Source organism: Corythoichthys intestinalis, chromosome 11, assembly GCF_030265065.1.
Source record: "Corythoichthys intestinalis isolate RoL2023-P3 chromosome 11, ASM3026506v1, whole genome shotgun sequence".
Taxonomy (NCBI): Eukaryota; Metazoa; Chordata; class Actinopteri; order Syngnathiformes; family Syngnathidae; genus Corythoichthys; species Corythoichthys intestinalis.
In genome coordinates this window covers 58,780,381-58,805,482 of record NC_080405.1, presented here as the reverse complement: position 1 = coordinate 58,805,482, position 25,102 = coordinate 58,780,381, and the positions used below count along the sequence as shown (strand labels likewise).

The window sequence follows — 25,102 nt, the reverse complement described above, 5'->3', positions numbered from 1 at the left end:
CGGCGGGTGTCACGGCGGGCGGGGTGGGTGGCATTCCACCGGCTTGAGTCATGTGACCTTGATAGTAGACGCACACTTCCTGTAAACCATGACAGGCTGTTCTGAAAGGGGACAATGAGCAAACAGTAGGGAGAAAGTCCACGCGCTGTTGGAACTTTCACTTTGCCGCTCACGTGACCACTTTCTCTTTGCCCGGTCCTCGATGAGTGACTCAACTCAAATCATTATCTGTAGTCCAGGGACGAGTATCGGTTGTTTAAAAAAAAGAGCATTGCTTGTTACGTTGTTTGGTTACCGAGACTTTTTGTAGGGCTGAAGAAAAAGTCCCATTGAGAGAGTAGTTTCTGCTACAGGCCCTGTGACGGATGGACGGACGGACGGATTGCAACATGCAGAGGCTGAAATCTGATTGAAATAAATAAATAGGATGTCTCGCACAAACAATAGCAGGCTGTCATGATTCATTGACTAATCCTCATCTTTTTTGATAGTCAATAAACCATTTAGAGACACTGTTGAACTGAAAATTGTCAAAACCTTTTTTGTTGTTGTTTTTCTTTGAATTATTATTTCCATATTTATTTCCCTTAAAAATGAAAGGAAACAGAAAAAAAGTATGCTCTTTTTTCAACATTTTTTTTAGTTAGGAAAACCGCAAATATTTCCTATTGACGTTTCGTTTCATTTTGATCTTTTATTTCGATCTGGCCTACGAGCCACCGGTTTAACACAACCACTATTCATGTCGATTCATTCGACGGCCGATTTGTCACGTTAGCGCCGGATGAATCGCCAAACAATACAAAACTTTCTATCGACATTTTACACGTCTATCGTCATCATCGCCATAAGTAGACCTGTTTTGGCCGGCGGATCTCGGGCAATTTGCTCCGATTGGTGACATCGACGGGATTCAATATGCCGTAGCGGTACCGCCCGTTGTTTTCCAGATTCCCCATTTAGCCAATTAGCTTGCCCTGCCAATCGTACGGGAGTAATGCATGCAAGACAATCCAAAATAATACGCACCCAACACAGACTCAACATCGTTTCATTTGTTATTAAGGATATTACACTAACTTAATATACAGCCATAGACTTCAAGAAACCTTGACAGGTCATATTAGGTATTCTCTGCGCCCCGCCGGCCCGTAGGGTGCTGTGTGAGTCAGCTACATTCATTAGAAGTCGGTGGGAATGACTCTCACACATGCTTTTGAACACAAAACTGGAAGTGCCTTCAGTCTGGACCGCATACTAACAACAAGGATTGTCTCAGGAGTGATTTGTTCGAGGATTCAAGGTAATTACTATATTTTTCGTGCAATGCATGCATTTTGAAACGTGAAAAAAATCAATGGGAGCCATTGGTGTTATTCTTTGACAAATTGATGTCAAATAACTGCCTGGTTTTTGCTTTTAACCAAGAATCGAGACTGTTTTATGTCCATATCTATAAAGAATTCAGTGATTTAAGCATTTATTCACAAGAATTTTAAACGGAAAAAGCCATTGTGGCGACCCCCTTATCATAACAGGGCTACTAGCCTAGCATCATTCTTTGACAGCTTTATGTAAATTGAAACTGCCCATTTTTTGTTTTTGTTTTTTGCTTTTAACCAAGAATCGAGACTTTTTTACGCGCATATATATAAAGAATTCAATGATTTAAGCATTTATTCACGAGCTTTTTCTTCTTTGTTTACACAGAGGCAATTTTCGTAACTGAATAGCCTCATTGTTCGCAATATTTACGCGAAATAAATGCTACCTGCACGGTTGCTTTTTGCTTTTAACCAAGAATCGAGACTGTTTTACGTCTAAATCTATTAAGAGTTCAGGGATTTAAGCATTTATTCACAAGAATGTCGATGTAAAAACCTCTTTGTTTTGCTACAGCGGTCATGTTGGATCTCTAGATTTTATTTGAGACATTTCTGTGTCCATATTAAAAACAATCAGCTTTTAGGTGTTTTATTCTATGTAATATTTCAATCTAATAACTTTCAGTGGAACACCATGGTTCTACACCAACCCCTACGACGACGGCAACAAGCAGATCTTCGTCTACTTTGACCCCGTGCACCTTTGGAAGAATGTCTACAGCAGCTTCCACAACAACGGCTGTATGGTGCTGCCCAAGTGTCCTGGGGCTGAAGTAAGTGCGCCGCATTATTCACTTTATAAAAAGGATGAATCAAAACGCCTATCTTTCTAAAACAAAAAATGTTTTGTAGGAGCCTGAGAGGATGAGGACGGCCCGATTCTCCAGCCTGAAGGCGCTGGCCAGCTGGGAGAACTACATGTCGGTCAAAGCAGGCTACAAGTTGACCCAGAAGGTGCCGACGCCCTCTTCGATCGAGAAGCGGCGCGTCGGGCTCATCGTGGCGGTCGTCAACCCCGAGGTGGTCGCCGGGCAAGGAGGAAGACGGGGACAAGGCTGACGTTCTCAAGATGCTCCAGAGGATGATCTCTGTGATGAACGTGCGCGGGCCGGGGTTGGACGTGCGCTGGAATGATAACAACCGATGTGTGCTGCGGCCGAGAGCGGGAGGTGGTGAGGGCGGGGAAGGAGTTGTTGAGGACCAGGCAGGCAATTTGATGAGCAGTCGGAGGCCAACGTCCAGTTCCTCTGGGAGATTGGTGAAATTTGCGAGGTACGCAACCACACTGTAGTTGATTCAATTGAACTGAATTGAATCGACAGCAAGCTTGTTCAGTTTTGATCTTTTGGATTTTGTCAAATGTTCCGGATTTGGGCCAAAAAGGAGAAGAAAAAGAAAAGAGGGACAAAGACCGCTAGGCCGCCGACGCCCACTGCCTCGGCTCAGCACCTCACCTCCTGCAGGGATATCATCCTCCGCAAAATCCCGGGGGTCAAGTATGTCTGCGTGGGGAAGGAGCACTCATTTGGCAAGCGCCGCCCCAAATACCGGACCAGCATAAAGAACTTCATGGTCAGCAATAGGCCGGTCCAGCGCCGGCACTTGCTTAAGATCGTCGGGTTCTACCCCGTGGACGCGCAGGCTGACCTGGACCGTGCCAAGGCAGAGGAGAACAAGGATGACGAGGTGATCTTGACGTTCCTGATGGCAGGGGTACAGGTGCCAGGAGGGGCACAGGCTGGTCAACACCATTTGGCCGCACATCAGCAGGTCAACTGTTTTGGTGCCAACTTCTCCGAGGATGTGACTTCCGAAGCGAGGACGTACAAAGCCTTAGAGTGGCAGACCGGCAGAAAGGAGATGGCGAGGAACAGAGACTCGTACAAGTGGAGGAAGCTGACAAGGCATAGTCCAATATTCATTTGCATGCAATATTCTATATTCAATACTTTCCCTCCATGCATTATTCAAAGCAATAACTGTCAAAATGCTGCTCATTCACTTCGATTATTTGCACTGCCTGAACATACGACTATCTCATACGCATTTTATATTTGTTTATTTAAATTTTATATTTGCAAGTCACTTTTGAGATCTTCATTTATAATGCACAGTAAAGGGAAATCCTCCACAATTATACAATAAAGGGCGATTCTATTCTATTCTATTCTATTCTATAATAAGTTGTGATTGTATGTACAATTTATTAATAATATATATTTATATATTAATGATAGTTGATTCTGCATGTTTTCCTCACGTATTAAGTTTCTGACGTGAAAATTGAGTGATTTATTATCGGTTGAAAACTTGCTGTAAATAAAAAAAATAATTAAGTTGCTATTTTGGGCAAAAACTTACATGATATGTTTAATATTGCTATTGATCCTGAAAATATAGGTGATTATCTCTGCATTTGGTGATTTTTGTGCATCTAGTGTAAAATCTGAGAATTTTATAGACATTTGAAGTTTTGTTATACTGATATAAAAAAAATAATTCATCGGGATTTTATAAGGGAACGACTTTGAATTTTCTAATGCGGCTGCTCATCGAGCCACATATATGGCTAAGGTAGGTGCTCTGTTTTGGTTTTAGGTCGGTAGCAGCTTTGGTTTTGAAAATAGGCTCCCTACAGATCGGCCTTGTTTCCCGTGTCTTGTCAAGTATTATGAAGTCTATGATACAGCGGTCTTAAAACAAGTGGAAACCACTAGTCCCAAGTATGAGTAGAGAACGAGGTATCTCAAAAATAGATATGGTACTTTGTTGCTTGTCTTTCCAATGGATAGTTTTAGTTGGATACATTTAACATTTGTGGCAGGTCAATTTAATGTCAATTCCACAACGAAGCAGTAGTGGGGGAGCAGTTATCACCGTTTTATCATTTTTCACTAAATAATTGAAAATTGTGGCATTGCGGCCCGTATCGCCATTGATCGATGGCGAAAAACCAAATGAACAAAATAGTCTGTCGACGATACACGAGGACGATTTCACGGTTCGGGGGAGAGGGGCGAGAACAGCGGTCGCGGGCCGCCGGCGACGAGCTGTAACCCGATCCGCCCGCCGGCTCGAGCCGGCCCATGCCGGGAACTCCGCGCGTCCTCGGGGGAACCGAACCGCGAGCTCGGCAGCTGGCGTGACGGTAACTAAGCTTATAGCTTTGACTTTTTTGGGGTGTCATAGGTGTAACACTAGAGTTGATGAGAAATGAGGCTTTTGTGGCAACGGGCTGAGTCATCTCCACAGGCGTCATTGAAGAGAAAATGGCTCTGAAATTGCGCCGGTGCATGTGCAACCTTCCTATTATCAACGCACAATAGAAAGGAATACCTTATGAATGATGCATTTGTAGGTATTAGAAGACCACAATGGCTACCACTGGACGGAGCTGTGTCATTAAACTGTTGCAATAGCATACCTGATAAAAATGAAATCGTTTCAGTGACTTCTTAGCAGGTGTATGTTTTATGGTGGGTAGGACAGCTTTAAACCACTCATCAGTGATTGGGCACACACGTTTGGTAAACATTGGTTTCGATTCCCCATTAAGTATCCTTAGGCAGAGGGTTGACTTGCTTATTTTCCCCCTTCTGTCATTGTGTGCCTGCGATTCTCATTAAAATATGAAAACCAATAAATGTTTGGGCAGTTTTAGTTCAAGCAGAAACTGTATTTTCATCTCTGTGATTTTGACAAAAATCAGATCAAATTTGATGGTGATTTTACGCAGAAATGTGAGAAATTCCAATAGGTTCAGATGCCTTTTCACACCACCGTATTCCTAGTTTTGGTTGCATTTCTCATTGTTCATTTCCAAATGATTTATGTATGACCGATGAGTTGACTAGTGGAAAAAAATGATCCCTGATGATGAATCGAGAATCAAAATAATGTGACTAATAGTCACTCACTGTCCAAATGAGTTGTTTGTCGAGACAGAATTTGACCCCAACGTACGAACTCTGGCGGTTGCGATCATAGATATGACATAGACGAGGCTAGATGTCTAATCTAATCGTCGGCGACGGAGTTGGTTCTTAACGGATTTGCGAGCAGTTTTGGTTGAAACGGAATAACGTGACTGTGATTCATTCCTTTTTTTTTTTTTTTTTTTTTTGAATGACTGAATTATTTTTAAGATGCGGTTCATTGACTGCATCTCTGACGTTCATGATAAATACGGTTGTTTGAAAATCTGTTTGGATTTCAAAGTCCACGCTCTGCTTTTTCGAATGGCACCGACGTAAAATGGCCGACCAGTGACGTCGCTCGTCCACCTTGGCTCCAGCGCGCATCCGAGATCTGGTTTGGTGACGGCGAGAATCCCGTCAGTAGGAACCTCGCACCAAATTAGGCAAATGACGTCAGGTCACGTGCGCGAGAGATTCCAGACAACCTTATTTCCCGTAAACCGGGAGGGGCGTGGCGAAACGCTAATGTCGCTTCAAGAGTTTACAACGGCGTACTCGTCGCTTCACTATGATTTCAAGGTGAGTGACTCATCAGCGCGTGACACGAGCAGAGTGCTCTCGTCAAGTTTAAGGACGAGCGGAGCAAAAAAAAGACGACATTTACTTCTTGGCCACCCCTCCGATCGGTCGCCGCTTGGACTCGACCGATTTGCCGCCATTGACTGAGGCACTTTGAGCTTCAAAAAGGGGATCTTTTTCAATTTAGGACAAACACTTGGACATTTAATCGACTTGTTTCGACAAATAGCATGTACCGAGGTCACGGGAGAGGCAGTGCGTCGTTCGCGGGGGCTTCTGCTTCCAACGCGGCTTCCCTGGAAAGCTCCGGGACTTCCATCACACAAGAGCAGGTAAGGTAGGCTCGGCCTGACTGGCCCGGCCTGGCTTAGCCGGAAACTTGTCACTTGACGTAACACATGCCTAACGCTTAATATTTCTTTTCCCCCATCCATCTCATCAATTGTATTTCCCCTTTCGAGATTATAGTTAAAAAGACGAGAGAAAAAAAAAAGCAGTTTAAAAATTGAATGAGTCGGAGGGGGGGGGGGGGGGCGTAAAGATGAGCTTCAAACGACATCACGAGCGAGTCTCGTTGTTTTAACCCCTTCACGCCTGTATTTACCTTTAACAAATATACACCAACCATCGGTGGAATATACAAGTAGACACTAATATTAAAACAAAAACACGAAATAAATGAAAGTGGGGAGAAAAAAATACAGCTAAAAATGAGAAACTCTCCAAATATATATAAGAAATCAAATCAAATACAAAAAAAAAGTCATTATTTTTTAAAAGAGGATAAATCAAAATTTGATCATCATTTTGGTGGAAATTTTCTAAAGTGTATGACTGACACTGACTGGCGACCATTTTAGGGCGTAGTCTGCCTTTCCCTCAAAGTCAGTTGGGATTGGCTCCAGCACCCCACAATCCTGACCCTACCGTGAGGTGTTGATTTGGAGAGATGGAATTTATGACTGCCAAAAAAAATCAATTCCTCTGGTGTCATTTCAATTTTCATCTTGAATTAATGTTCTACATTTATTTTCCCTATTTCTTTTGATTTTTTTTTTTTATTGTGAAACCTATGTAATTCTTTTCATTTTCTTTTGAAGATTTTCCCAAACATTAGTTGTATATTTTCAAATTTGATCTCATATTTATTTATTACCATTGTTATGTATTCCTCCCAATGCTTTTTGATCTATGTGGAAAAAAATATCAACCGCAACATTTTTAAAATATTTTAATCATTATTTGATATATATATATAAAGATTAAATTCAAAAGTGTCACAAATGCATTAGTCATGGCACTATATAGAAAAAAACTCAAATATTGCCAAAGAAAACCACAGCAGCTATACTCATACAATAAAAAACAAATTTCAAAAATATTGAAAAAAAAAATGAAACCAAAATACCATTGAATATTTAAACTATGGCACCCCGAACAAATATGTAAAGGGGAAAAAAATCCAAAAATATTGGCAAAAAGAAAGATGATCACCAATTGCTGTCAGTGGCATCCAACTGATGAATAGTAGTCATGCAAAAAAAAAATTTTTTTTTAAATCGCAAGGTCAAATACATGAAATCTACCTATGCCGATGATAGTCATTTATAATGGAGCGAAATTACCGACGAAGCAATTTTTGACTAAGCAAAGCTCCTCTCTTTAAAGCAAACCAAATTTATCGACATAGCCCTCTACAAAAACCTGAGAGACCCCCCCCCCCCCCCCCCCCCATGAATACTTCCACTAACAGACTTCCTGTTTTCATTCTTCTTTTTTGGTCAATTTTGTAACTCCTGACATCTAGGGGTCGACAGTGGCTTTTCAACTAATATAAAGTGCAAAAAAAGTGTGTGCAGCAGACAGATTCTTTTCTTATTCGCTTTCGGGTGCATCGTTACCGTTACTGACGTATTTCGTGTTCGGACAGAAGCTGAGCGGCGCCGACCGGTTCGTCCCGAGCCTCAACGCCATCGCCGCTAACCGAGACCTCCAGTGGCTGGTCCAGCCCGCCTTGGTGCAGCAGCAGGGCGCGTCTCGCTCCCCGGCGCCGCCGTACCCCTCTCTCTCCGGGACGCGTCCTGGGGCTCCGCCCCCTCACGACGTCAGAATGGGGGTCATCAGAGCGGGCGCCGCCCCGACGCGGCGCAGGAACGAGGAGCACGTAAGGCGCGCACGTACAGCCGTCCGTCAATTGTGAGGAAAAATTGGTCAACGTGTGATGAAAGTGGCGCGTCACTTCCCGTGACACATTGGCCGGACTTGCGTAATAGTGACGCGGTGATGACGCCGCCCAAATGATTTGGATTTTCGGGTCAGGTCGGACGAGCGAGCGAGCGAGCGAGCGAGCGCACGCTGTTTATTTCGACAATATTGACAGTGTTGCGCAAATATTAGTACAAATATTGCTGTACCTAACTCACAGGTGGCCGCCAGGGGTGGCGATAGATGGACGTCCTATCCTTTTTGACTTGAAGAAATGGTCATTTAGCCTCTCCCGGTCAAAATGGATTGGACGTCTATCGCCGTCAACTTGCAGCAAAAGACTGAGGTAACTTCAAATGCATTTTTCTGCTGACTTTTTAAAATGTTCTATGGGAGTAAACTTTATTTTTATAAACCGAAATCATCCAAAATATAGGGCTTCGCAGACCTACCGTTGTTGCTAAAATATGTACGATAAAAAAAGAAGTTTTCAAATCAAATAACATAGTCATGGAAATATGAAAAACTGAAATGTAATGATCTGATCTAATTCAGGCAAGGAATCAAAAGATATCAAATAATATCATCAGTCCATCCTGGAGACTCTCGCAGACTTTGGGCCGCCTAACTAATATGATCATGTTAATTCATAAAAGATGACTAATGATCAAATGAGTCATTAAAAACACTTTTTTAATCCCATGGGAGGGTTCCCTCAGAGAAATGAGTGTTCCCTAACACCACAGCAGCAAAGATAAAAGTATAAAGCGCAAGATGGTAAAAATGTGCTGAAAAGGATCAAAAGAAAAATACATTTCAAAATGGAATAAACACAATTCAATGCAAAGAAATAATACACAGCATGCAGAGACAATAGGAGGAGAACCCGAGCTACAAATGGCAGCAGAGGTGCTAAAGTGCTATCCTCCTCCCACCTAGAGAAGAGTTGTGGGGGACAATGGAGTCTCGCGGCCGATTGGTTCTGCACCTGCATGGGGAAGAGAGCGACCTGTTGCTGAACGTGCTCCTCTGTGCACTGATGACAAGAGTGTAGAGGGTGACTGCAGGCATTAATATTATCCGATTCAATAAAGTAAAAGAAACTTCTCAAATAAATGTGTCCCAAATGGATGAATAAATATCCAAATCACGATGACATCCCCTGTTTTCATCCCTTCCATCAGGCAAGCAATTGAAATATAGGACAAACTGATGGATTCCTGCGTGCATGGCTTCTCCTGATTTCAAGCGGTTTTACTCCAGTATTTTCTGTCGGCGTAAGTGGCACAGGAAGCGGGCCCGTAGTTGAGTCACGCACGCGCGCGCACGCACGGCTTGCGAGTCACGCAGCGTGACTCACACCTGAGTCACCGTTTGGGCCAGAGGCTGACTCACGCCCGCCCGTGCAGCGCCTATGAAAGCGCAGAACCGCGGCGAGCTAGGAGCGACACAAAAGCGCGCCAATTTGGCCGCTTGACTCATTGGGTGACACCGGCGCCGCGCGTCACCGGGATCGCGTTCGCTTTTCACATATCCAATTACGGACGAGATTTTCACTCGCTCTTGTTGTCGTTTTCAGTTGTCCTTGGAGGAGCTGGAGAGACGGCGAATAAGGAGAGAGCGCAATAAACTGGCGGCGGCCAAATGTCGCAATCGTCGGCGGGAGCTGACGGACACGCTGCAAAACGTGAGTTGACGTAGAAATGATACATTCTTTCTGACGTACCATATGATGATACGGTATATGCAGGGCCGGCCCAAGCCATTTGGGGGCCCTAAGCAAAATAATGCCAAAAGGCCCATATTTTTGGCCCACCATTTCGTCAGTGTACTGTGAAACCCATACGTGCGATCCAACCCATACGTCCATATTTTGTATATTAATCAGATTTTTCGTTTCTCTGCTCCAGAAAGATAAATTCTCTTCGACATATTCGTGCATCTATTTTCAAAGCAAGTTTGAGCACCAATCATCGCAAAGCAGGTTCAACGTCACTCCCCAGGTTGCCAGATTGTAATGAGAAGAAAATGGATGTTTGCATAGATACATGGCAATGCGCGCCACATTATTCACGATGCTCTATTAACAACGTATAAAATGAGGTTGCCAGATTGGGGGCCCCCGTAGTGGTCAGGGGCCCTAAGCAGCTGCATACTCTGCGTATAGGCTGAGCCGGCCTTGGGTATATCGCTAAACCCGTCTCCATTTAGCGTGACGATCGCCATAAACGGCCATCCTGTTGGTCTGCGGGCGCGTCTGGAAATGGCGACCTGTCCGTCAAAACAAAGCGCTAACCGCCCTCCCGAAACGCGTCGCGACGATAGGCTGTCACGTAAAGTTAGGTCTAGCAAATTTGCACTTTCTCAAATTCTTTGCTCAAAAATAGCTGGCTTCTGCTAGCTGCCTCATTGAGGTTAGGTTAGGCCCGCATAGTGCGATCGCAGTGGCGTAGGCTAATCATCCCACGGTTGATACCGGTGCAGCGACGCCCTCATTTCCAGAAGCCGGATTTGAACAATTTAGCTACAGCAAAGCGCCACTAGGCAGTGACAAAGCACTGAATACAAGCCAGCCATCGGCGTCAAAAAACTGGCCTTTCCACTGAGGTCCAGTTAGCGCCGGTCTCTTTGGAACCAGAACCAAATCCATCCTGGATTTCAGTACTTCAAGCACAGGTGTGTGTGTGGTAATAAGACTCCCGAGGAAGGGCGCGCCGTCTGGGATACTCTGTTTTGATTGGTTTAACTCGCTGAAAATAGCGGCCACTGTTTGGGGCTTCCAAATTCTGGAAATACTGGCTTTTATTTGCGTTTTGCCACTATTGCACATTAGACAAATTTCATTCAGACTTTATTGGTTGTCAATGATAGACCATCAATCACGCGGGGTCCAATTGTTTTGAATTTCAACGAGTAGTCGACATCCGATCCATATGAAGCCATTGAATGTTCGTCCGTCCTACTTCAAATAGATTGGGTGTCTAATACCGTCAATGAGTTCAATTCTTAATGTGATGAACGTATTATCTAGGGCTGCAGCTATCGAATATTTTAGTAATCGACTGGAAATTCTATCGATTAATCGAGTAATCGGATAAAACAAATATATTTTTAGGTGAAGAGCAATTATAAATATACATGAGAAAACGAGACATTTCATCTAATCTTGAACCATTTTCAGTCAATCAATGTTTCCATGTATATTGTTGAAAACAGCCAACAATTGCATCTCGGATGTAACTAGAACAAAAAAAAAGACTAATTCACTGCTTAACTCAAAAAACTTTTAGATCTTATTAAAAATGTATATAGATATCTTACCTAAAAATGCCGTTACGCTTGATAACACACATCACTTAAAAGTTAGGATTTTTTTCCCACGTGTTTCAATTGAATTTCTCTTTGTGTCAAGCCATTTTAAAGTTCTAGTTAAGTTTTAAGTTAGTCTAAACTGTAAGTCCTGATAGGATTTTGAGTTTTTGCAGTGTTCAAAATAAATGTATGATACAGGCTGTATTGGAGCACATGAGGGACCAGTGCTACTTGGTGTTTTATCCAGCAATGACTACTGAGCTAAAATTGATAGTTAGCATTATTAAGTTTTTATTTTACACCCCCATCACTCCACAATGTTATGTTATGTTAAACCCTGTATGTAAGACATATGTGGTCATAATTAATAGAAACCTAGCCCTCCGCAGGGCTAACGTTACGTGAGCTAGTAGTGACAGTAACGTTAATCTTATTTATTAGCGCTTAGCGCTCTTTATTAGCGCTTAGCGATCTACTGCTTTAAGATGGCGGCTGTTTACTAACGCTGCCCAGACACGGCCAAGTCTGTCATTTCGCATCTAGTTCAACATACATGTGATCTCTATGATACGCATCAGACGCTACCTGCTACCAACATAGCATCGTGCGGGCTAGTATTTAGCAACATCGGCGTCGTTTGCAGCGGCTGTCTGCTGCAGTAAGTTTTTTTTTTTTTTTATCCCTTCCTCCTCTCCGCACGTGACATCAGCGCGTTGTCCCGCATTAAAAGTAGTCTGAGCAAAACGTGATGCTTAGAGCTGTCAAAATAAATGATTATTCGAGGTGAATAAAATTACTCGGATCAGTTTTTAAACTCGAGTTACTCGTTTCAGCTCTAGTATTATCTGTCTAAAATCCTCACTCTCACTTTTTTTTATTGCCTTTATCGCGGTTTCAGGAGACGGAGCAGCTGGAGGACGAAAAGAGCCGCTTACAAAACGAGATCGCCGAGTTGCAAAAGCAGAAAGAGAAGCTGGAGCTGGTCTTGGAGGCGCACCGTCCCATCTGCAAAATCCAAGACTCCTCCGACTCCGATGGCGACGCGGGCGCCGGGCTCTCGTCCTCGGCGCTCGTCAAGACTGAGCCCGAGGAGTACGCCGCTCCCGGGCCGGCCCCCGCCAAAACCCAAAAGGTTAAACCCAAGATCAGCCTCCCCGCCAAGAGCGCGTCGTCGTCGTCGGGCCAGGAGTCCGAGTCCTTGCACACCCCCGTCCTAGCGTCCACTCCGTCCCTCACCCCCTTGGCGGCCAGCATGATTTTCACCTACCCCTCGGCTCCCGCCGACGTCCCCCAGCAGGCCCCGCAACCTTGCGGGGCGGCGCACCGGCGCAGCAGCAGCAGCGGCGACCAATCCGATCACTCCTTGCACTCGCCCACCATCCTCACGCTTTGATCGGACGATTGACGGCATTTCCGTCATTTCAATTTTTGGATTGTTCTTTTGCAGGGGATTTTTTTCCCTTTCCCCCATTAATTTTGGGGATCCGGGCAATAGATATTCGTGGAACGTTATGCGCCGCGAGACGATCGGGACGGCCATTTTGGGTCCGTTCCGTTCGCTAAACATAACATTATCAATGGAGTGTGTACTTTGAAATAGCTATCTGTTCCTCACTTTTCGTAAACATCAGAAATGAGGGATGTCCCCGATCAGATCGCTCGATCGATCGGACATTGGGCCCGATCGCGTCGCGTCAATAGAGGGTAACAAAATATAATCAATAAGAATAACATACTACATATGCAATTGGCCACACGGCTGGAAAGAGCAGAAGTAGGACCCTATCAGAGATGCAGTTATTTAAGCGAACTTGAAAATACACTAATGACTTTTTTTCCCCCGACATTCAGCCTGAATCTTAATTACGTGAATATGTTTTGTCCTTTGAAAATGTCTCTCGATTTTTTGTGGAGAAAACCATGCAATCGCCGACAAAAGAGCAGTGAATAAGTTAACCGCCTCAATCCCGTTCTATACATGTAATATCTATGGTCCGGGTAGGAATTGGACTACCCCTAAATGGCCAAAAAAATGGACAAGTTCTCTGGTTCTGGAAAAAAAAACAAATATTTCTTTTATATTTTTACAACTTTGATGCCCTTCCTTTGAAAAAAATATTCAATTAAAAAAGAACTATTTTAACAAATTGTAAGGTATCAGAACATTTTATGATGGTCAAGTTAAACTTGCCAAAGTTACATTTGAAAAAGTAACTTTTATCACTCTTTTGCTTTAGACATCTAAAAAAATGGGATCATATTCATGGAAAAAAAAAAAACCTACTTTATGATGTGATGATGTCACCATCAGTGCTTTTTGGTTATAGTTGTATTCCTGCATGCATTTTTTTATAAATGTAATCATTTATCAAATATGCTTTTTTTTATTCCACGAGTGGCACGATCGGAATCGGCGTATACGCTTCCGGCCTTACAGAGATGATATTTTTTCATATTTGGGACCTGGCGATTGTGTTGCATGCAGAATTCTATATTTTTCACGTCCCTTTGCATAGAAGGGAACGTTCCGCTGTATTGACCACTAAGGCTGGCCCGTAGAAGTTGATTGCAAGCATATTTATTTGTGAGAGAGGCTAATATATATTTTTGATAATGGCTATATGGGCAGTGCCTTACCTTTTGCAGATTTGGAGAAAATAAAGAGATTTAGAAACTGTTTCCGTCATTTCTTTGCTTTGGCTTTCACTGGAAATATTTAGGAATTTCTGTTTTCACTCATTGACCGCTAATCCATTTAGAGGTGAGGGTAAGGTTTTTTTTTTTTTTTTTTGTATTCAAAATACTCCATTTTGCTGTATTAAAATTACAAAGAAAAAAAAAGGTAAATATGTAATGATATATTTATATGGCGGAAAACGCAGACAAGGCTGAAAAAGCAGTGTAGTGACTACTTCCTATTCCCAGTCAAGTACTGGATGATAGGAGTTTGTGCAGTTGAAGAAGCAAAGCATACACAGCGAGTCCATTTCTCTTCGATGCAATAGTTTATTTTGGTGGCGTCGAATAACTTAACTCAAAAGCACTTTGTCCAAATAAATGTAACGGACCAAAAGCCTCAAAAGCTATCCACAACAGAACAAACAAAAAAAAAAGCACATTCAAACAGTCAAAAACTCTTTTGCTCTCCTAACTACCAACACCTGTGACATGATTAGCTGTCTTTTCTAGCCTACCGGGGCTAATCCCTGGCCAGTAGAAAGACACGATTGACAGCCTCTAGTGGTAAGGAGTAAAATGACAATAACACAAATCAGGAATATGGCTCTTACAAGCAGTTTCTGCTCTTGCATCCGCCTTTCAAATAAACTGCTGTATTTTAAGCCAAAAAGAACTCTTGTGTTTGATAGAACAATATGTCTATATGCTGCCATAGCGGTTTCATGGCACCCAAACTAGTTTTAATTTGTCCGTTTTACCCTGTAGACCCCCCATTTACAGACACCGCGCAACCGCTTTTGTTTCAACCCAGCCATAAAAAGAAGTAATTATATTTTTTATTCAAAATGTCTATCATTTTAGCTTGGAATCATTAATTGATGTCTAATATTTAGTTTATTAAAAAAAAAAAAAAAAAAAAGGACTTTAAAAAAATGATTTACTCGCATATTTGAAACGAAATATTATATATTAATATATTATAATATTAAAAATAATATTAAACTTTTAAAAAATGATTTACTCGCATATTTGAAACTAAATATTATATAATATTATAATATTAAAAATAATATTCAAACAAATCACGTCACAATGAAAAAATTGTGTCTGTAAATAGGTCACGGATATCTACCTCATAACTATCGATTAATTGTATTTTTTTGTTAGCTGATAAATAATCGATCCAAACAAAGAAAAATTGGGCAAAAAAAAAACAAATGTTTAAAAGCGTAAATATTTGAAAACGAAAATCTCGACCACTCCTACATGTCTGCGATTTCTGCATGACGACCCTTGTTATATTACCGTGTTTCACAATTCAAATCCCCTAAAAGTTGTGGCCATTCACAGCTGTGTCTTGACACTCGGCGATCCGCGCTACATGGAGTTTTTGGATTGAAAAATGGTAAGTATGCAATAATCAGGGTGTCTTTAATAATGGTCTCTTATGCTCTCACCTCATGTTATGGTTTAGGGGTTTAATTCTTTTTATTTAATGCTCTTTGAGATTTTAAGCTTTCCAATGATGTATCAGACATGCGTATAGGACAAAGATGAGAGCATGAAAGAGCACAATTAAAGATGCCACGATTTTAACGAGACACTGTCGCGTACTTGCCTTGTTTCAATGGCCACAGCTGGATTTTATGGGTGAAACATGGTCATATAACAAGGGTCGCCATGCAGAAATTGCAGACATCAAGGAGTGGTTGAGATTTTCTTTTTCATAAATTGACCCTTTACATTTTTTTCCCTTTTTTTCTTTGTTTGGATCAATTATTTATCACCTAACATATCGGGGAAAACTAACAAAAAACTACAATTAATCAATAGTTACGAGGTGGATATCCGTGACTTTTTTACAGACACCATTTTTTTCATTGTGACATGATTTGTTTAAAAGTTTCAAATACATGAGTGAATCATTTTTTTAAAGTCATCTTTTTTTTTGGTAAATATTAGACACCAGTTAATGATTCAAAGCTAAAAATGACATTTTGAATAATAAATATAATTACTTCTTTTTATGGCTGGGTTGAAACAAAAGTGATTGCAGGACGTCTGTAAACGGGGGTTTCCAGGGTAAATTGGACAATTAGAAATAGTTCGGGGGCTTAATGCGCCATGAATCTGCTATGGCAGCATATAGACATATTGCTCTATCAAACACAACAGTTGTTTTGGCTTCAAATACAGCAGTTTATTTTAAAGAGGGGTGCAAGAGCAGAAACTGCTTTTTCAGCCTTGTCTGTTTCCCGCCATATATATATATATATTTAAATGAAGAAAAAATCTTTTGACATTTTTTGAATTTTCAATTCGAAAAGAGAAAAAGGGGGAAAAAAAAAACACAAATATGTCAGTGGCGTTTTTAGGGGTGGACTACTGGCCCCACCTCTAATTTGAATGACCACTGAAGTGCCCGTTTTAGCACAAACCGTGGCGATCGGCAAATCCATCATTTGTCAGGTGAGGGAGAACGAGCTCGTGCCGTTATGGTATACATGAATGTTGCTTTTCGTGTTTGGAATGACTTTTCAAAAAAGTGACTCAAATGATCGTATCCTTAATGATTACAAACTTTACCGGTTTATCTTTGCCGGACACTTTTGAGCAACGCTTTTATCGTCACGTGCGGGATAATCTGCGTAAAACAAACACGACATTTGGCCCCCGTTTCAGAAAAATCCTACAACCGCCACTGTTATCTGCAAGATCATATGCCCATTTCAGAATGAACTGACTGGTGACAAAATATTGAATGTTCACATTGATTGGAAAGGAAAGCCGCAAACGGGCAACGGCCGGGTTGCTAAAAGTGGGTTAGCCGAACAGATTGAGAGCCGGGGGTGCACGGCGGGGAAACCGATGAAAACGTTTCAATTGAAAATCGATGGTGCCTTTGACACAAAGACAGGAGAGCGACGCGCACATGGTGGCAAAGTAGCACAGCACTTGTATTTAAAGCTCTTGAATGCACATTGAGCACAAGTATACATGTGCAGGCCCGCAGCCAAAAACAGCGTATCACAAGCTTACAGGTGGAAAAAGAAATACAGCGTGCGGACTCACAAAAAGTTGGGCTTTTCTGACACAGAGGCGGTCATCGGCCGCCATTGACGGCGACGGACGTCCGATCCATTGTGACGGGAAGGGCTTCGCGGCCCCGACCGGATCGGGCGTCCGTCGGCTAAAGGAGATCACTCGGCGCCCGCCGTCCCGGCTGTAATGAACGAACGAGACTGTCAATGACAATGAAGGAGTTTCTTGAAAAATAGGCGACCAAAGAAAAAAACAACAACTGTGACTGTTTTTGTTCAAAATGTTTTGTGAAATGACTTTGAATTTATTCAGAGAAAACTCACTTAACAATGAAACCAGAAAAAAACTCAAATCTTTCTTCAAAATGTACTTCATTTGAACATGGATGGGAAAAAAAGCACTAAATGACACAGCAACAGAGACCAAAAGGACAAATCAAACACCGATTTCATGTTACTTTGATCAATCCTGTCGTTATTTCTATTTATCATGCAATGTAAAGCACTTTGAATGACCATTCCCTCCACCAACTTTTTGTGAGTCGCGTCAACTATCATTCATGTGACAAAAATTCCGTAAGTACAAATTATACAGCCAACCTAAAGTGTGTACGCGAACGAGCCGGTCCGAGCGAATCCGAGTCGTTCTTTCCAGTTGGCAAAAGTGGATATTTGGCTCCCTCTCGCTCGCCTCTATTCGGGCTGCCGCGCGGCCGTACGGCGGACACTTAGTGGTCGGTCCCGAGGCGGCGTGTGCATAAAGATGGAGATTTTCACCATGCGCCGCTTCAGTGCTTTTTAGACTAAATATGGCTCAAAAGTGAATCGAAATTGGTCTCGGGACCAACCGTCGCGCCGTTCAGTGCAATAGAAAAAAGGCCCAGTGTCAGCTAGTCCAGTGTAAATTCGCTTTGCAATCATCATCGCCAGTCAGCCAGGCTGGCCACTTTCAGGTCCCGTGACTGATTTTTTTTTTCTTCTTCTTCTTCTAAACAACAAACCACTGAAAAAGTCACTAGAAAAACTGTTGATAAAGCTAAAGCTACAGTATCAAGTGGCAAAGGTGTAGAAAGGGCAGTCTTGAAAACGGCAGCCAGGTAGCACGTGGCGGCCACTCTTGCAGCATTTCAAAAAGGCTCAATCGTCTTTTTTTGTTGTTGTTGTTGCTTTACAAGTCTGGATTTTTCAGTGCGTTACCCCCCCCCCCCCCCCCCCCAAAAATGACAGTTTGGTGAATTTGGGAATGATTCGATCATCTTCAAATCCCTTTGTGCTATAACGAACAAAAATCCCATCACGACGTGGGCCGTTTCATATCACGATACCGATATCACAAAATATGGGGTCAGGTCATCAGAAACGACACGTCGCCCTAATATTTTTGAGAGCTCCAATTACCTACTAATACTTATCACTAGCAGTTTTGACTTTGAAGACCACCGCGCAATTGGCAGAGTATCACCAACAACTGTGTTGCAATTTTGAATTGTTTCGCATGTATTACAAACGTACGGTCGGCAGGGGGAGTCACGTTCCCGGTACTACTATGGAATAGGGAATCCTTACCCGGAACTCCAGACTGGACGCTGCTCCGGCGATCGAGTCCGGCGACCGTTCCGCAAATCAAATTCCCGGGGAGGCGAGCCACGGCAAACGGACAGCGGAGCGGACCGATCGGTGACGGGCGGCCGTTGGTAAAGCGACAAGAAACTCTAGCGCGAGGAAGTAAACCTACGAGAAGAACGAAGAAGTTTATTCAACGTGGCTAGCGCAAGTTTTTGGTCATTTAAAACTAAATTGACCGCGGATTGGAACATATTCTCGACTCTCCCGTTAGCCATCCGTTTAGTTGCGGAGACGACTTCCGACGCGGAAGCGCGACGTTGCTCGTTAAGAACACGAAAAACAAATCCCATTGCACGGATACGTTCGTTTGTGGCTCGAGAGGCCAGCGAGGGGCCGGGTCCCAGACTCTTCTCCTGGCATTTAAGAAATACCTGGGGAGAACAGTCCGGCCTTGTGGGCAAACGGAATCCCATCCATCCAGTCGGTGCAAATCGGGCGCCATCGGCAGGCCAACATCGGTATCTAAGGAACAGGCTTATTTGTGTCGATCGTGTCGATATCGTGCAGGGCTGATGCTATATATACACACATATATCGCAAAAACAATGGTAAACTACGGGCGTAATTCCCATTCATTTATTAAGTCGACCGTTTTGCGCTCGTAATACTTTCCGGTGCGGCTGACGACCACGGACGCCCGATCATCATTCTGCCGTGCAACGGAGTGAGTCTGTGACGAGTTTACGTCCACTCCGATCCGGAACCGAACGAACGTCCGTTCGTTTGTCCTCAACACTCTGGCTTCCGTTAGATTGGACCTCTTTTGCCGTTAACGGCAGTTAAGGACTCGTCCATTTCTGGTAAGCGTCTTCCGATGGCAATTTGACAGACTACGATCGGAACGGGTGGAAGTCAGCTCAACTCGCTCGCTTCAAAAGGGAGCCCACCCATTATGAACTTGTAGTACAGAGACTGACAATGAATAAATGATGTCAGCGTCTACTACATTTGGAAAAGAACGAGCTGCTAACAATCTCTTTCCCTAATGAGCGTACATGACAGCCTTTCATATTGCACTCAAAATGTAAAAGGCAAAACTGTACATACGGTTACATCTGAGTTGAAATCGGTAAATTTATATCGGGATATAAAACGGCCCGTACGGCGATCGAGGTGTTTCCATATGCCGGAGAGAGCGCTATCATGAAGCGGGAGTCGTGATGAATGATTCTCAATCAATGGCTCATTCTTGACTCCCTGAGAATAGAATGATGTCATCCGCTATAACGACTATAACTGACGAATATGAGGGAATCGGGAATGATGAAGGGCTTTCAATCAATCTCTGGCTTCAGAATCATCCTTGAACCATTATGAGCCTACTGATTCGGGAATGATTAGTGAGTTGGAATGAATCACAGGGCTCAATCAAAGATTCTCCCCAAAATGTTGCTCATTCACTTTAGCCAACTTGTCGGTAGCAACATTACCAAGCTAGGAGATTTAAGAAAATGAAAACAAAACCAAAATTTCCCAGACAAATACTCTATGTTTGTATTTATTGTCATTCTTTAAAGCAAGGGCGTAGGTTTGGATAGGGACAGTAGGGACATAACACCTAACAGGATGCTTTTAAGCAACTTTATTTGAATGATATAATGACTTCAGTTATGTAGATCGTCTTCTCATACTGAAAAGACCCTACCAATATTAAGTGAATTATTTTCATTTTGTTCAGACTTACATTTACCCCTTTTCACCCCTCCCCCCCAAATGCACGTTTGATTGTCTGATGACTAGAACACACCAACACGCACACTCACACAACCTCGACAAAAATATGTGTCGACATGCCGCCTCCTCCGCCCCCTTCGAAGAAAAGGGATATTAGAATTTTTTTCCGGCCGGCCCGCAGCAGCGGCCACTGTAAGTCATGTAAAAAGACGTCAATGTTGTGGAAGTGGGGAATACGCCACTAATTTTACGACTGAAATTCCGACCTGCATCAGCGTTAGCATAACATTAAACTGCTAACCTGCAAAACTCGAGCAGCTTAGAGATAAGGTTTTTCTTGTACAGTATGTGTTTTCTAGTGTTAATGTAAATTTAACTGTGCATTTTGTGTATTTATTCATTAATTAAAATGTATTTATTTTCTGCATCATACATTTAAAAATAATTTTATTTGAAGACAGTTTACCCTCCCCCCAAAAAAACAAACAGACACAAAACACACACACACACAAAAACACACAACAACTGTAAATTTCGTTTATATGACGCAAGGGGGATTCCCCCCATTTTCTCCCTTAAAAATAAGATTTTTTTTGCTTTTTACGTAGGAAACACATCAGCATATTGGTGAGAAATGTAGCCCCGACCCCCGTTTACCCAATCTGTTTGGTCCTATTAATGTCCCGTCCCCAGCAAAAAGTGTATATGCTGTTATAGCGTCCCCACCGATGTTGAGACCAAACCTACACCCTTGCTTTCAAGTGTATTAGTTTCCTTTTTTTTTTAAATTCTAATGTTTTTTTGAAATGTAAACTTCAGAATTTTTAAATTGTCGATGGCTTTTTTAAGTGTACCTTTTTTTTTATGACTATTTTTATGATAAAAAAAAAAAAAAACAACATTAATTATAATGTATTCATTTTTAATATATTTTTTACCCTTACATTTGTATTGATTTATAGATATTGCATATTTATATATATTTTATGTCCCATGGAATTTTTATATCTAGTTTATGTGTTTCTTTTTATCCGATTTTGAATAAATGTATTTCGATTTTTTTTTTTTTAAATGGTTTGATATTGCCCATGGCAAAATTTGCGCGAGGCACACGACGACTCAAATTTGAGGGCCGCAGAATATTGTCCCGCGGACCGCAAATTGCCCCTGGGCCGCGACCCCGGCTTTAGAGCCGTCAAGTGTGAGAGAGAACGTTGTCGGAACGTAGGCAATTATTTTGTCATGACTTCCAACATTTCCGTCTTCCTAACACATTCACCGCCATTGACGGCGATCTACGTCCTATCCAGTTTGACTGAGAGGGTTGGCCATTAACATTTGGTTCACGTGAATGGCTTTTGCTCGGTTAGAAAAAAAGGTTCGTTGTTGTCAAACAATGAATCTGTATCACACTGTGACATTTTAGTCGCTTATTGACCTCATCGGCGGCGACAGACGTCCGATCCGTTCGGACCGGGAGGCACGGCAACGCTACCGGTGGGTCGTCTCGGTCCGGACGGATGGGATGTCTAGCGACGTCAACGACGGCCATTGAGTTCAAAGTAACTACCCGGTAAGACTTAACTATCGGACATCTATTGGCGTCAACGTTCAATTATAAAATAACTGGAAAGCCGTCGGAATGCGTTTCCTTTGGAGTTTGAGTGTCGTCGAGTGTCTAATAAGCCAAAGTAGTCAATGATCCGGTGGGTTGGTCGCCAGGTGAGGAAAGAAATATCGGCGGGGTGGGGACAGACAGCCCTTACGTAGAGTCTAGCCCTCAGCGGCGATGCGGTCAGTCGTCGGGCGAGCAGACGGAGCGGAGCTGGTCGGGGCTCCCCACGCTCCCCGTGCTGGAGCTTCCGTCGCCCAGGTCCCGGGCCGCCATGCAGGGCGAGGCCAGCTCGGCGGAGCCGGCGGGGCTGGCGTCGCCGGCGCTGCTGCCGCCACCGCCGCCGCCGACTCCGCGGCCCACGCACTCCTCCTCCAGGACCAGGCAGAGCTCCTTGAGGTCCAGGTTCTCCTTGAGCAGGCCGTCCTGGGTGCGCTCCAGCTCGGCCAGCTTCTTCAGGTAGCCGCCCAGGTCCTCGCGCATGACTTTGGCGGCGTGGTGGCCAAAGTGCTGCCACTCGCGCGCCAGCTTCTTGACCTTGAGCCGGTCGTCGTCCAGGAAGCAGCACAGGTCGCGCAGCTCGGCGTTCTCCTCCTGCAGACGCTGGTTGATGACTTTCAGCTCGCGGATTTCCAGCAGGTGGCCCTGGAGCTGCTTGTTCACCTCCTTGATCAGGCGCCCCCGCTGGACCAGCGCCGAGATCTTCTCCGACTCCTCCTTGCGCAGGCGGCTCAGCAGTTCCTCCTTGGAGCACGCCAGCAGGTCCCGGTCCGACATCTTGGACAGCTCCCGCGTCGACGCCTCCCCCTCGTTGTTCATCGTCTCTTTCGATTCAACCCTTGATGTAGAAAAGTCAGATCGCATATTTCTTAGGAAAACTAGCTGGGCGAGTTGACTAACAGACGTATGAACCGGGTTGATCATTTGATTTCTTATTCGACTCATTGCCTGCTGCCTATGAAACGGATTCAGGAAGCGATGCAAAAGGAACAGGACGGAAAGTGACTTGGACGTTCTATGGCAAATATTGCACATCGCTAGAAACTCACTGGCTGTCGTTGACGGTGAGAGACGTCCAAGCGCTAGGACTGGTAGCCACCGTCGCTAAATCATTTCACCGCAGCATACTTTTAAATGACGTTTGGATGCTATTCCAATCTGTTTTTCCTCATAGTGAGCGGAAAAGGACGATTTCAGATACAAGTAAATTGAGTTACGGGCTGGGTCACAAAACGGTGCCACAGAATGGCGTGTGTCCAAATGAAGCCACACAACTCACTGCGACATAGTTCCTTGGCACCCAGAAGAATGCCTATGGGTGAGTTTGTCAGCAAAATAGCCGCCTGAACTGCGTGGGTGTTTTTTTTTTTTTTTTTACTCTACCTGAGAAAATGTGAATGTGCAGAAAGGCTGCAATTGTTTCACGAGCTGAGCGTCCACATCCAGTGTGTCTTCTGGGTGCATACGTCACACCGGCAGAGATTCATTTGTCGTCCAAAAAACAAAAGCAGCGGCAAAACGGGCCTCCGGAAGCAACGGCCACTCTGCTTATTTCACCTTCCTCCGATGATGAAGATGAGGAGGTGGAGGATGAGGGCTGCGTTTGAAAAAAAGCCTCGCTCGATCATCATCATCATCATCTCCTGTAAAAATAAAAATTAAAGAAAAAAAAAAAAGCCTTCAGACTGCCATGCACGGAGCGGGATGTTCCATGTTGTGTTCCGTCGCCACAGATTGGACTCAATGGACTCTTCACTTCCTTTCACAAACGCTTCATGACCTGGCGCGGTGTGCGTTTTTTAAAATCCCCCCCGTTCAAAAGCGTCCATCCAAAATGTTAATTGAACGTCAAGCCATGTTTTGAAGCCATCATTTGGCTGGACATTGAGCACAACAATGTCCGCCTCCACAAGACACTTTTCACGGCTGAGATTCTACACCAGCGGTTAACGGGAGTCACCGGAAATACTCGGAATGGCATTTCAAAATAAGTGTCAAAAATAGAAGGACTGTCATGACGAAGGAAACAATTGATTGCCAAAATTGACCACGACGCTAAATGCTTTACGATGACGCTTAACCCTAACCCCAATCACCCCAGTCGAAATGGATCGGACGTCTATTGCCGTCAATGGCATTCAATAAGTTCACAAAAATAAACCCTAACCTAACCCTATTTAAAAAAAACATTGGGGAGATAGATAGGTAAGTAGAGTAAATACTTGCTACCCTAAATAAAAAAATAAAAAAATATTGTAAAGAATAAAAAAATTAAATACATATAGAAGAAAAAAAAAAATATATATATATATTTTTTTTTTTTGAAAATATGAAAAACAAAAAAGATTTATTATTTATTATTTATATCAAATGTGTATTTATAATGAACGTTCTATATTTTGTTTTAATTTTTAAATCTTTATTTATTTTTTTGCTGTATTTTTCAATGTAGTTTTCTGTAGTTTAGTTTCTTTATTAATATTATTTTTATATAATTATGTATTTAAAAAATAAAATGTAAAATATATATATATATATATATATATATATATATATATATATATATATATATATATATATATAGGTTTTTAATTTAAAAATTGTAAACAAACAACCAAAAAAAAGAGTCGATTCCCCTCACAAAATCAAACCTTTCACCGCCAAGTTACCCACAAACGTCTTTTATTTTGAAATTCCACCAGAAGCACTCTATTGTGTAACATTAAAATGAGTTTTTACGTTTGTTTCAGAAAAATATCATAAATATTTGTAATCCCTCGTCCCTCCCAGTTTGAATAACATCATAAATAATCCATTTAATTCCGTCAAAACAAATTCAATCACAAATGTGGAGCCCCCCAAAAGAAAAAAATAATCAGATGTAGCCGCAATCTATGTCCTCATTGGGGCCACTGACGACAAGAGCCCCCGCCCGCCGCACCCTCCCGGCCAAATGAATGGGACGTCTATCGCCGTCAATGGCAGGCAATGGATTAACGAACAGCCTCTCGTCCCTTTCAATAGTTTTGTGCTGAGGCACACATCCTTCCGCCCTAGCTTCATTGTTGCGCG

The 25,102-nt window shown here is 42.9% G+C and overlaps 3 protein-coding genes across 7 annotated transcripts; 2 read left to right on the top strand and 1 right to left on the bottom strand.

The window, feature by feature from the left end:
• Nucleotides 1-96: 96 nt before the first annotated feature.
• On the top strand, nt 97-3,637 carry LOC130924002 (uncharacterized). Of its 3 annotated transcripts, XR_009064814.1 has the most exons (4): nt 97-1,303; nt 2,011-2,158; nt 2,238-2,657; nt 2,769-3,637. XR_009064814.1 is itself a non-coding variant. In XM_057850277.1 (2 exons), the coding sequence occupies exon 2, from the start codon at nt 2,745-2,747 to the stop codon at nt 3,528-3,530; it is 786 nt and encodes a 261-aa protein (XP_057706260.1). In that variant the 5' UTR covers nt 1,969-2,158; nt 2,238-2,744; the 3' UTR covers nt 3,531-3,637. The 3 variants fall into 3 exon arrangements, 1 of the variants encoding a protein (XP_057706260.1); XR_009064813.1 differs by having other exon boundaries at nt 2,238-3,637; XM_057850277.1 differs by lacking the exon at nt 97-1,303 and having other exon boundaries at nt 1,969-2,158; nt 2,238-3,637.
• A 2,192-nt stretch (nt 3,638-5,829) lies between these two features.
• Nucleotides 5,830-14,075, top strand: fosl1a (FOS like 1, AP-1 transcription factor subunit a). 3 transcript variants are annotated; one of them, XM_057850268.1, is made up of 4 exons: nt 5,831-6,213; nt 7,815-8,045; nt 9,666-9,773; nt 12,297-14,075. In XM_057850268.1, the coding sequence occupies exons 1-4, from the start codon at nt 6,112-6,114 to the stop codon at nt 12,789-12,791; spliced, it is 936 nt and encodes a 311-aa protein (XP_057706251.1). In that variant the 5' UTR covers nt 5,831-6,111; the 3' UTR covers nt 12,792-14,075. The 3 variants fall into 3 exon arrangements, with proteins under 3 accessions (XP_057706252.1, XP_057706251.1, XP_057706250.1); XM_057850267.1 differs by having other exon boundaries at nt 5,836-6,213; nt 7,812-8,045; XM_057850269.1 differs by lacking the exon at nt 9,666-9,773 and having other exon boundaries at nt 5,830-6,213; nt 7,812-8,045.
• Nucleotides 12,390-23,987, bottom strand: ccdc85b (coiled-coil domain containing 85B). Its single transcript, XM_057850276.1, has 2 exons — nt 23,414-23,987; nt 12,390-22,868 (listed from the first exon to the last, which is right to left on the bottom strand). Exon 2 carries the CDS (start codon nt 22,847-22,849, stop codon nt 22,214-22,216), a length of 636 nt encoding a protein of 211 aa, XP_057706259.1. The 5' UTR covers nt 22,850-22,868; nt 23,414-23,987; the 3' UTR covers nt 12,390-22,213.
• Between the last annotated feature and the right edge of the window lie 1,115 nt (nt 23,988-25,102).

Coding starts and splice junctions, on each gene's coding strand:
- LOC130924002 (XM_057850277.1), top strand. CDS start 2,745: ATGTTCCGGATTTGGGCCAAAAAGGAGAAGAAAAAGAAAAGAGGGACA.
- ccdc85b (XM_057850276.1), bottom strand. CDS start 22,849: ATGAACAACGAGGGGGAGGCGTCGACGCGGGAGCTGTCCAAGATGTCG.
- fosl1a (XM_057850267.1), top strand. CDS start 6,112: ATGTACCGAGGTCACGGGAGAGGCAGTGCGTCGTTCGCGGGGGCTTCT. Junction 6,214..7,811: donor CTTCCATCACACAAGAGCAG/GTAAGGTAGGCT, acceptor GTGTTCGGACAG/AAGCTGAGCGGCGCCGACCG. Junction 8,046..9,665: donor GGCGCAGGAACGAGGAGCAC/GTAAGGCGCGCA, acceptor TGTCGTTTTCAG/TTGTCCTTGGAGGAGCTGGA.